The sequence below is a fragment of the Osmerus eperlanus genome, chromosome 5 (assembly GCF_963692335.1).
Source record: "Osmerus eperlanus chromosome 5, fOsmEpe2.1, whole genome shotgun sequence".
Taxonomy (NCBI): domain Eukaryota; kingdom Metazoa; phylum Chordata; class Actinopteri; order Osmeriformes; family Osmeridae; genus Osmerus; species Osmerus eperlanus.
The window spans coordinates 21,353,409-21,365,893 of record NC_085022.1 but is presented as its reverse complement, the minus strand read 5'-3'; the positions used below and the strand labels follow the sequence as shown (position 1 = coordinate 21,365,893).

At 45.8% G+C, this 12,485-nt stretch overlaps 1 protein-coding gene across 1 annotated transcript; it reads left to right on the top strand.

Annotated features, from left to right (window-relative positions):
* The first annotated feature begins 843 nt into the window (after nucleotides 1-843).
* LOC134021615 (disintegrin and metalloproteinase domain-containing protein 10-like) lies at nucleotides 844-9,696 on the top strand. Its single transcript, XM_062462635.1, has 16 exons — nucleotides 844-1,004; nucleotides 2,305-2,455; nucleotides 3,790-3,908; nucleotides 4,105-4,263; nucleotides 4,769-4,869; nucleotides 5,120-5,266; nucleotides 5,357-5,449; nucleotides 5,631-5,814; nucleotides 5,978-6,141; nucleotides 6,268-6,451; nucleotides 6,593-6,743; nucleotides 6,866-7,049; nucleotides 7,371-7,479; nucleotides 7,661-7,881; nucleotides 7,961-8,087; nucleotides 8,249-9,696. The coding sequence occupies exons 1-16, from the start codon at nucleotides 938-940 to the stop codon at nucleotides 8,458-8,460; spliced, it is 2,373 nt and encodes a 790-aa protein (XP_062318619.1). The 5' UTR covers nucleotides 844-937; the 3' UTR covers nucleotides 8,461-9,696.
* Nucleotides 9,697-12,485: the final 2,789 nt, after the last annotated feature.

Here is a 12,485-nt window from a genome sequence, read left to right as displayed (position 1 = left end):
ATTTTTGACAAAGATATTGAGGAAATACTGAAATATTAGTGTTTTGTTGATTTATTGGCTATGGGTTAATCAATAATCAACTTTATCACCAAACCAAAGCTTGGACAACTTGGTCAGCTAGGAGTAGAAGAATGTGAAACAGGTCTGAAGTTTCTATGTTCATTTTTGACAAAGATATTGAGGAAACACTGAAATATTGGTGTTTTTATTGATTTATTGGCTATGGGTTAATCAATAATCAACTTTATCACCAAACCAAAGCTTGGACAACTTGGTCAGCTAGGAGTAGAAGAATGTGAAACAGGTCTGAAGTTTCTATGTTCATTTTTGACAAAGATATTGAGGAAACACTGAAATATTGGTGTTTTTATTGATTTATTGGCTATGGGTTAATCAATAATCAATTTATCACCAAACCAAAGCTTGGACAACTTGGTCAGCTAGTAGTAGAAGAATGTGCAACAAGTTTTAATTTTCTATGTTCATTTTTTACAAAGATATTGAAGAAACATTCTGACTGTCTACTCTTTTACCCCGGTCCCTAAATATGACGCGGAGCCTGAACGGAGGTACGAATATATATGTCTGTTGAATCTCGAATATGAAACTGATTTCACCTCGGTCTTTTAAGGATCTAGTTGATCATTCAGTTGCTGGGGTGGTTTGGAGAAAAACACAGGAAGGTAGTCCCTCCAGAGCAGGCACGGGGTTGGAAGCACCTATCATATAGTATATTACTACACATAACAGTATATACTGTTATGTGTAGTAAAATACCTTACGTGTGTTGTGGGGGGAAGGGTTGTCAAGATCCCAACTGCGTCTGACGTCAGGGCGTTGAGAAGAAGGGGAGGTGATGAGAGGAAGCTGCAAAAACACAGGGCGGCTGCGCCTAGCTAAGTAGGACAATAAAGTGATAACACTCAATGCTCTAACAATGGGTTTGACGGATATTCTTCTCTTGGAATTAATTTTCATTATTTATGTAATAAACTGTGCACAAGGTGAGTTGCCGTATTTCAATTGATTAATCGAAAAAGCGACATACACGAAGGAATTGGACAGCAGAAAAAAGATATCGCGAGCCAATGGCTAGGCAAAAACAGCGGACTAGCCATGGCCTGGTTGTTATGAAAAAGATTGCATCCTTCAGTTTGATTTCTTTCAACCACACCGCCACATAATAAAATGTATTTAATAGTTTCCAGGTAATTAGTTAAGTCTGCCCATTTTCAATTTACAACTACCTATATAGACTATTGTCGGTTTGACAGTGGTACTACCACCCGACACGGCTAGCTAACATATAATCTAGGCTAGCTGACTAGCTAGCTAGCTAACAGTTATTTACTACCAGGTCTTGGGGTATTGCTTTAGCTAAGTTTGATAGCTTGCTCTGTTATTAATGCAAACACGCAATACTGATCTAAACGTTGTTTTTGAAATGTCTTATTTTTGCAAAATTCTATGTTGTCATTTAGCCACAGTTTCATTAGATAGCACAGCAAGTAGGTGTTACGTTCTTCATTATGCTATCTGATTGTCTATTGTATTGTTGGAAGCTAACTAGCTGCCTAGTCAAAAGCACCAGTACAGAAACAATGACCGGTTTCTTCTTATTATGTTTTGCTAGCCATGCAATGCTTTTTACTTTGCAACAGAAGCCCTAGGGATTCCTTCACTTCCTAATTTGCAATATGATGTAGTCATGACTAATTATTATTTGAACAAATATGCAACCCCCGGTCATTTTAACTCTCTAAATTATGGATTGTGGTAGTTGGATCATTGAATTTTTAAGCGAAAACTACATGTTTAAGCAGTCGTCAATCTCGACAACAGCAATCATGTGAAATAAATATTTCTGATGCTGATGTATCTATATTCCATGCCATTCAATATATTTGGTTATGTTCTCTTCTTGTAATAATACGTTTTTGATCTAGCTTTATACTAGGCATGAGGTTGAAGAATTAGCAATCCCAACAATTTGGACAAGCTAATATTTTAAGGAAAAGCATTAAAGACAATTGGTTTCGGGGACATTCAAAACAATCAAAAACGCGATCAAAGATTCTCCCATCTTTGATACTTTAATGTTTCCAAATACAGATAAAGTCGGCCTATATGGGAATAGCAGGACTATTTAATATTTTAGAAGTAATAGTATACATATATATTATACTACTAATACAACTTGCATATTAGCGAACTATGTTGATTACTTTGATCTGGGTCGGAATGTGTTGTTTAGGCAACAATATGTGTATGGAACTTGCTAAAACTCCCCTATCTTATGTCCAGGTCATTATGGGAACCCCCTGAATAAATACATCCGCCACTATGAAGGTCTGTCTTATGACACAGACCTGCTTCACAGCAAACATCAGAGAGCTAAGAGGGCTCTCTCCCACGAAGACAAGTTCCTTCATCTGGACTTCCATGCCCATGGAAGGTTTGTCGGTTTTCTTTGTAGAAATAGAAAAGTAAAGCATGGTTACGTTGTTGCAAAACATCAAAGTGCATCGGTTCTTTATATACAGAATGATCTTCTCGGTCACAGAAACTGCATGTCACCCGTGGATGCTTTTAGAAGCGCATAATCATTTAACCCTTGTGTTATCTTCGGGTCGTTCTGACCCATCAGTCATTGTGACCCACCGTCGTATTGCGACAACTTTACCGCATACAAAAACAAAGTGAAGCATTTTCTTTTAACCGTTGGGCTGTCTCAGACCCCCCACATTGCGAAGGTTAAAATAAAATTATTTTTATTTGTTTTTGTATTGGGTAAACACAACGATGGTTCGTTATGAACCTTTGGGTCATGTGACCCGAAGGCAGCACGAGGGTTAATATCCTGTCCCTTTAAAAAGAGCTGTGTCAGAGAGCAGTGTTCGGTCTAAGCTGAGAGACCCAGTGGAGACCATCTGGCAGGGAGTTTGGCGAGGACCAGGGCTCTTCCTGCCAGTGGCCAGGCCTGGTGCGTTGAGGCTCAGATGCAGCTTGATAGGGAAGGGAAAGAATAAGGGCTGAGCAAACAAAGAAATGGAAGCAAGGCGCCTGCTTCAGAAAAGTAGGACTCCTCAAAGCATGCAGCCCTCCTGGCTTAGCATGAAACAGCGCTAATTCTTTGCCATATGGACAATGTCTGTTTCTGTGCTATTCCAGATTATATCTTTTAGATAAATCTCTGCCTTATATTTTATTATATATAGCCAGCAGCCTTCTACTTTTAGAGAAGATATAAGTATCACTTAATATTTCACTTGTTTGTTTCTTTGGTCTCTGTCGGTAATAGGAAACACCGCTGTTGAAAAACACCCAATAATTTTTCTATGAGCTACTCACATAACATAATGTTAGTAACTTCTAACTATCTTTTTTGCTGAGCCAGTGGCCTTGCTTTCATTTCTTTTCATTTTCCCTTCTCCCCCCCCCCCCCCCCCCCCCCCCCCCGAGTGCCGAATAACGTCACCAACCTCTCTCGGCTCTGCCAAGTTCAGACCCCTGCCCCAGCCTGGGGGCACATGCTCAGAGTAACACGTTCCTGACCCTCGTCTTGGGTGTGTGTCCTCAAGAGAAAGTACACGTAACAATGAAATCTGACTTGGATTCAGGATGACACTTATCCTCTTCCTTTTTGTTGTCTAATGTTTTTGTAGAGAACAGATAAGCAGATCTTCCCTGGAGGCGTAGGCCTGTTGTTCAGGGACTTTCTTTTGTTCTGTCCTGGACACACTTGTGCATCTGTTTCCTGTGCGCTGACTCTGTTTTCTCGGTTCTCAGACACTTCAATCTGAGAATGAAGAGGGACACCACCCTGTTTGTCCCGGACCTGAAAGTGGATATGGGAGGAGAAGAGAACACGTATGATACCTCCCACATCTACACTGGAGAAATATATGGTACGCTTAAAACCTTCCTGTGTCTGTTTTTCATATTTCTGGGGGCAAATAAAGTTTTCTTGAATTTTGGGAACCAGGAAGGAAGAGGAAACCACCTCACTGATGTTTATGGTCAAACCAATTTTAAAAAGCTGGAGAGAAGTCTCTGAAGCTGCCTTCAGTGTCTGTCTGTCTGAGTCTGGGTCTCTCTCCACAGGGGAGAAGGGTACCTTGAGCCACGGCTCCATCGTGGAGGGCAAGTTTGAGGGCTTCGTCCAGACCTACCAGGGGACGTTCTACGTGGAGCCTGCTGAGAGATACCTGAAGGACAAAGATGTACCCTTCCATTCGGTCATCTACCACGAAGACGACATCAGTGAGTCCCTTCCTCACAGACACACACACACACACAAACTTTTAATCTAGATCCTGATGATACAGAAGCTGACTCTCCTGTGTTCCCCAAGGCACCAATTAGCAGTCTCTTCCGGGCCACTACAGCTTAATTAAGTGGCCTGTCTGTACAGTGTTGGTACACTGCATACTAGCCACAGTGTCGTGCCATGTGCCATGCAAAGTTCAACAGCGAACAAGGTCTTACATTGGTCTGTAGGGACGACTAATTAGGGACGACTAATTATCTTCTGCTTGTGGCACTGGCTGCTCATGAGTATGTAGAGAAAATGTGTGATAAACGTATTATTTGCTCTTTGAGAGCATTAGAGAAAGGCAAATGGCCAGTAACGTTGGCAAGAGACCCATTATCTCAACCGTTAGAGGAGCTCTTAAGTGCATTTCTTCAGAGACAATAGAGGGGTCTGAGGCTAAGTGCTTCAAATGGTATGGGTTAATGTAAACAATGTGCTGTCCTTTTCCCTCAGACTATCCACACAAGTACGGGCCAGAAGGAGGTTGCGCTGACCACTCTGTATTTGAGAAGATGAAGAAGTACCAGAGCTCTGTCATAGAGGAACCGGCCTTGGTAAATCCATAGCACACAGCCACAACTTTACTGTCTGCTACTGATAGATCAACACAGATCATAACTGTTATCCGCTTATATTTCCCCAATGGTTGCATGCAGATTCTTTGGTATCAAAACATTGGTTTAGGTATATTTGATGACCTAAAAATACGGCACATGTTTTATTCAGCCACCTCTGGCCTGAAAATGCTGCATATGATTTATTTAACCACCCATATCTGTTTCTCCTTGGCTCGCCCTGCTTCAGGACCAGAGCGAGGAGGCACCCTCTGACCCTGTTCTGCTGAGGAAGAAGAGGATGGCGCAGGTAGAGAAGAACACCTGCCAGCTCTTCATCCAGACAGACCACCTCTTCTTCAAGTTCTACAAGACCAGAGAGGCTGTCATAGCACAGGTAGCGCAGGACACGCCAGCTTTCACTGGGACCAAGGGGGGCAGTTCCATTCCAGTGTGAGTAACGAGTGATCTCATCTCCCTGCTCCAGATCTCCAGTCACGTTAAGGCCATCGATGCTATCTACCAGGGCACAGACTTTATGGGCATTCGCAACATCAGCTTCATGGTGAAAAGAATCAGGGTGAGCTCGAGATTCATTCAGTCGTTATAAACGCCAACCTGACCCACTGTGGGTGACATGCTACTCTCATATTATGCTGGCATTGTTACTTTCCTTGAGCTGTGTGTGTGTCTCTGTCTCTCTCTCTGTCTCTGTCTCTCTCGCTGTCTCTGTCTCTCTCTCTCGCACCCGCGCTGTACAGATCAACATGACCAGTGACGAGAGAGACAGGTCCAACCCCTTCCGCTTCGCCAACATCGGTGTGGAGAAGTTTCTGGAGCTGAACTCGGAGCAGAACCATGACGACTACTGCCTGGCCTACGTGTTCACTGACAGGGACTTTGACGACGGCGTGCTGGGCCTGGCCTGGGTGGGAGCCCCTGCAGGTAACGCCTCCATCACCCTCTAGTCAACACCGTCAGGGTCACAGCCGCAGATGTAGTCAGTCAGGTAGTGAAGCCATGACTTGGTTAGGTTTTAGCTTCCCATGTGCATGACGATTCCATATTTGGGGAACTCTCTGCTGACAGGATTGGCTTGTGTTCACAGGCAGCTCAGGGGGCATCTGTGAGAAGAGCAAGTTGTACTCGGATGGGAAAAAGAAGTCTCTGAACACCGGCATCATCACGGTGCAGAACTATGCCTCGCACGTCCCACCCAAAGTCTCTCACATTACCTTTGCTCACGAGGTCGGACACAACTTCGGCTCACCGGTGAGTTTAGAAGGATAATGAGTTCCTCCCCGCTCAGCGCAAGTGAGGCTTATGGCGCTAGTGTGACTCATTTTAATCCCCCTGTTAAATCCTGAACCAAGATGTCTTTTTTCCCCTCGTCCTCAGCATGACTCTGGGTCAGAGTGCACTCCGGGGGAGTCCAAGAGCCAAGACAAGAAGGAGAAGGGAAACTACATCATGTACGCCCGGGCCACCTCAGGAGACAAGCTCAACAACAACAAGTTCTCCATCTGCAGCGTGCGCAACATCAGCCAGGTGCTGGAGAAGAAGAGGGGGAACTGCTTCGTCGGTACGTTGTGTTTGTTGTGTTTGTTGTGTTTGTTGTGAATGTGAGGCCGGGCCTGCGGTGTAGAACCCTCTCCACAGAAAGGGAGGCATTTCTGTGTGTTTTTTTCTTTGTGTAAACACACACACATGCACGGCTACACAGAGTCTGGCCAGCCCATCTGTGGTAACGGCCTGGTGGAGCCTGGAGAGGAGTGTGACTGCGGCTACAGCGACCAGTGCAGGGACCAGTGTTGCTATGACGCCAACCAGCCCGACAACAAGAAGTGCAAGCGAAAGCCAAACAAAGTCTGCAGGTAATTCAAATGGCCAACAGGCAGTCGCTTGTTTTTTTCTCCCTCCCAGTTATTGTCACACAAATCAACAGTCTGAAAGCGACGTGTAGTACAGCCGACTGAACTCTCTTGTGCTCCCTCAGTCCCAGCCAAGGCCCTTGCTGTACTCACGAGTGCACTTACAAGGGCCGCAACGACAAGTGCAGAGAGGAGTCCGAGTGTGCCCACCAGGGCATGTGCAACGGGGGCACGGCCCAGTGCCCCACCTCCGAGCCCAAGGCCAACTTCACCGCCTGCCACGGGGAGACCCAAGTCTGCCTCAACGGGGTAAGTGGGCTTCCTGTGGGAGCTGTGGTGGGCATGCCACTGTCCTGTGAAGCCCTCCCTCCCCTGGGAACCCCTCTTGTGAGGGAGTCAGGTGGCTGAGCGGTGAGGGAATCGGGCTAGTAATCTGAAGGTTGCCAGTTCGATTCCCGGCCGTGTCAAATGACGTTGTGTCCTTGGGCAAGGCACTTCACCCTACTTGCCTCGGGGGGAATGTCCCTGTACTCACTGTAAGTCGCTCTGGATAAGAGCGTCTGCTAAATGACTACATGTAAATGTGAGGACGCAGGTTGACCTCTCTCCTCTCTCCCTGCTGCTCCCCAGGGCTGCTCCGGCTCCATCTGTGAGAAGTACGGGCTGGAGGTGTGCACCTGCGCCAGCCAGGAGGGCAAGGACGAGACCGAGCTGTGTCACGTGTGCTGCATGGAGAAGAGTGAGACCCACACACACACACTCGCTCACTCTCACACACACACACTCACTCACTCACACACACACACACACACACTCCATCGCGAGGCGTGTGAAGTGTTATTAGGTTGGGAGTAAAGGTGAAGCTCTTAATGTTCTGACCGTTAATGCACGAGCTAATGGTCACTCCCTTCCCCTTGCAGTGAACCCCAACACCTGCAGCAGCACGGGCTCAGAGAAGCTGGCACGCTTCTTCAATAAGAAGGTGACCACCCTGCCCGCTGGGTCCCCCTGTAACGACTTCAAGGGCTACTGCGACGTGTTCATGAAGTGCCGTCTGGTGGATGCAGACGGCCCGCTGGCCAGGCTCAAGAAGGCCATCTTCAACCCCGAACTCTACGAGAACATCGCAGAGTGGATAGTGGTACGTGTCTCACAGCATCACTCCAGTCCCCAGGATGATGTCCCTGTATGAACTGTGTGTCTCTATGATCTCCATCCAGGCACACTGGTGGGCCGTCCTGCTGATGGGCATCGCTCTGATCATGCTGATGGCCGGCTTCATTAAGATCTGCAGCGTGCACACTCCCAGCAGCAACCCCAAACTGCCCCCGCCCAAACCACTCCCAGGTGAGTAGCAGCTAGCCAGCCTTTCCGTCCAACAAAAAACACTTAACAAACAAACCACCGGGGAACACCAACCTCATGGTTGAGACCTGGGAGTCGTTTTGTTCTGAAGTGCTGAACTAACACCCAGTCGCCCATCCCTCCCCTCCCTTCCCCCCGACCAGGCACCCTGAAGAGGCGGCGTGCCCAGCAGCAAGCCAGCTCCCAGGTGCAGCACCAGTCCCAGCACCCCCACTCCCACCAGCATGCCGGGCAGAGGCAGCCCCAGAGGCAGCCCCAGCCCCAGAGGCAGCCCCAGCCCCAGAGGCAGCCCCAGCCCCAGAGGCACGGCCGGCAGCCCAGGGAGAACTATCAGATGGGGCAGATGCGCCGCTGAGACCACCAGGCCACGCCTTGGCTCCTCCTCCTTGTGCCTACAGTGGGATAAAACAGTCACTCCATCCAAAGAATAGCCTAAACCAGTCACCCGATCATCCTCACACCCTTCATCCACCAAACAGCCCGACAAACAGACGGCGAGATATGGAGAATGACAGAGCGACCCTGCCGTGAGCCCGCACGTGTCGAGTGAGATCGTCCATCCTGCCTGGGATGTAGACTTGGACCCCCGGGCGATCCAACACGGCCATCTGGCATTTTTCTCTCTTGCCCCCCCCCCCCCATATTGTTTTTATTGGTTTGTTTTTAAAGGAGTGCCAAGGAGTTAAGGAATCATGCGTAGCTTTAGTACCTTCTGTGATGATTTTGGTTTTGTTTTTCTCCTTTCCAATTGCTAAGTCCTCTCAAGTGACACACCTGCGGCTGCTGGTGAATCTTCTGTGATTTTTCTTCTGCCATCCCAGCCAGGAAGCCGAGAGGCACTCGGTAGAGATCTTCAGCACTTTTGGGATTTTCCACCTTTTCAAAACGTCAAAAGACACAAGCTCTTGTCTCTCATGCAGACCATCCTCTGCATGTGACTGTACAGATTTAAGTGTATCATAAGTGAATACAAACTATTTCTTCTACTGTAAATGTATGATTCTTTACTGGTTTCGGTTAGTACTCTCAGGACTCTAAACACACAAATGAAGGTATCTGCGAAGATGAGCTCTTGAATGCTGAAGCGGGGGTGGAGGATCTGATGGTCGTTCGACTTCCCCTGCTGCAGTCGGATCAGGAGGGAAGTCTCAACATCACGTTAGGTTACTAGACATGGATGCTAAACGTCAAGGTCACCCTATCCCACTTTTGACCTGGAGGGACGTTCGAGATCCAAATCTTCATCTGCTTTTGTTTTGTTGCTAACATCTCGTACTGATCACACCATGTATCATATAAGGATAGTCAAGGAACAGGAGGGAACCTCACCAGGTTTTACACACTTTTATTGTTGCTGAAGAATGAATAACCACTAACTTAAGATAAGAATTCTGCCTGTGTAGTTCATAAATGCAGGCAAATGAAGGCAGACTAAGGGGCTTACAATAGGTCAGAGAGTGTATTAATGTTAGTGCTAGGTTTACGTGAGTGTGGAAAGTGTGAAATTGCAAAATAGTTCCAATATGGATGTAAAAAAAAAGAAATTAAGAAAAAAAAGTTACTCCATGCTCTTACTTTTCACATCAAAAGTGTGCTCTGAAGATGATTCCATGTTGGTATGCAGACACATTAATTACATGTAACTACAGCGCACAAAGGTCAGTTGTCACTATCACCTTGCTATGAAAGCTCGTTGTTTCTAGTCTTAAAACGGTGACAATGGTGACAAAAGATTGAGATTGGAATCAGTGGCAAACTGAAGCCCATGACAGCTGTGTCAGGGGCTAGTAGCTGTATGGAATAAATGATCATTATTCTTTTATTTCCTCAAACGGATCTCCTGCCCGATGTTTCTGCAGGTGTTTGTTCTGTAAAGCCAGAGGCCCACCAGAGCCGATGAGCGTGTGTACATGACCTGGTCATAAATGTCTCTTGACCAGAGGTCTGTAAAGAGCAGCCCCATCGCATCCTTTAGTGTCACAGTGGTTGGAAAGGGCCAGTAGGTTTTGAGAAGCCATGCACTAGTTGGGACAGATTAAGCCTCAGGTTTGGAAGAGATGGGGACTGCCATGGTGCGCTTGTTTGGAGGAGATGGGGACTGCCATGGTGCGCTTGATTTGAGCTCGGGTGATTTCCTCCTGCCCTGTTAACACGAAAAAGTGGGGGCAATGCTAGCTGTTTCCAAGCTAGTTTGCTATCCCATCACCTCTCTGTGGCCAAGCATGCACAGGTCTGTAGGAGACTCTAGAGTATGTCTGTCTCACATCAACTCATTTGTTTCACATTGTTGAGGAATTATTGAGATTAGGGGTTGCTAAACTCATTTGGGGGTTTAAACGTATGAAGGAGTGGAAGTGGTTTTAAAATCATCTTATAGGCTAGCCCACTAATACTAGCCCAGATTATATCCTTGTGAACTTGTACAGTACTTGGAGAATTGGAGTTTTATTTGAAGATGAAGACTTTTTGATACGTCTGTTTTTTTTGTATTCTAATTCCAGATAAAAAAAAAAAGTTCAGAGATGTTCATGTGTGACAAAACCTCCCTCTCTTCTAAGTTATTTATGTTCCTATATGTGCTAGTTGAAAAGGGGTTTGTTACAGATATTTTTTTCTCCACCATCACCAGTGGTAAAAACAATTCAGTGTAATGGACTTAATGTCTCATTCTAATTTTTGTCTTTTGTTATCCTGTGGCATGATTTGGGTAGACGAACAGAAGAATAATGCCTGTAAATTTACTTTCATTTTAATTTTGTAGTACCGGTAAAGTTTTTAGATAAACGTGCACTGAAATGTCCAAATTGAGTTGAAATGTTGTAGGTGATATAGGCCGAAAGAACACAATTAAAAAGTAATACTACTGTCTGATTTTAATGTTCACTGTGTTTTATACAGTATCAAAATCTTTTGTTCACTTTGAACATTTTTACTAAAAAAAAAAAAAAACACGGTTTCAAATTGTATTGTGCGAAGAGATGTAATTTTTGGAGTACTTGAAATGCATTAATTAAAAGATTCGTTCAAAATAAACTGGACAATTGCCTACTGTTTTTATTTTTATTTTTGTGTGCTACTGCAGACATACTGTAGTTAAATATTCTGTACTGTGAACTCTTACCAATAGGACAGGGGACCTTTTGAATATATTCCCACTACTGTCTGTGTTTAGTCTCCGAGAAACCTTGCCACATAGGTAGGTACTAAATATACCGGGACTAGAGGTGGTAGAGATGGCTATTACCACTATGCAATACCACAGCTTGCCACCAGAGAGCTCTGTGCATCTGACACCAGCCATAAGGCCATGATAGTCCAAGTTGAACACTGGATGTTGGTGTTTCAACACCCATTGACATTTCCCTGTTGTATGATTATGTTTAGCCTGTGTTCTGCTCCTCTCTTTCACCAACCGTCTCTGGAGGAGGGGATCCCTCACTGAATTGCTCCTCCCAAGGTTTCTTCCATTTCTCTCGTGAGTTTTTTCTGGGAGTTTTCCCTTGCCTTCCTTGAGGGTTTAGGTTGGTTGAGGGGCAGTTCAATGGGCGTATGTGAAGCCCTTTGTGACATTGCTTGTAAAAAGGGCAATACAAATACATTTTGATTTGATAGACCCTGTTGCCCCATCTGCTTGCTACTGAAAACACAAGAAGAATCAATGCTCTCGTGTGCTTCGGCTCAAAGACCATTGATCCTCAATCATATCTGGCATGTGATCATATTGATTGTAAATCTGGTGGGGGGGATATGCAATTGCTGGATCATCAACAAAAACCGTGATCCAGTGAATTGGAAGCACATGGGATTTTATATACCAACTACAATCGATAATGTTGTCATTTTTCTCACAATCCTTTTCCTGATGATATCCAACACAGCCTGTGACAACATCAACAAAGAGAGGAAACTGTGTCACAACAGTGCCCTCCGTCCGGTGCAGTTCTAAGACGATAAACAAAGCATACCTCTGAACCTCCCAGCAGAGCCAGGGTGTGTTCGTAGGTGGAGATGGCCGGTCTGGTAGCCCCCAGACAGGCCAGAGTGGCAGCAAGCCCTTCGCACGTTAGACACTGACCCCGAAGATCTCCTGCGGGAAGATAAATGCACACCAGGAAACAGCCGAATGAGGACGAGAAGTGCTTAATGAGGACGAACCAAAAGTCATAGATCACCGTGAGCTTACCTGCTCTCCTGAGAGACTCCAGAGCTGTTTGGTAGCAGACCTGTGCTGGCTGGTAGAGTCTCATCTGGCTGTAGGCATAGGCCAGGTTGGCCATGCTCTCCCCTTCCCCTTTCCACTGATCCAAAGCACCTGCAAGTTAAAATAACTATGACTACCAGTCAGGCTGAGCCTGGTGTGGTGACTGTGTGAGCGTATCA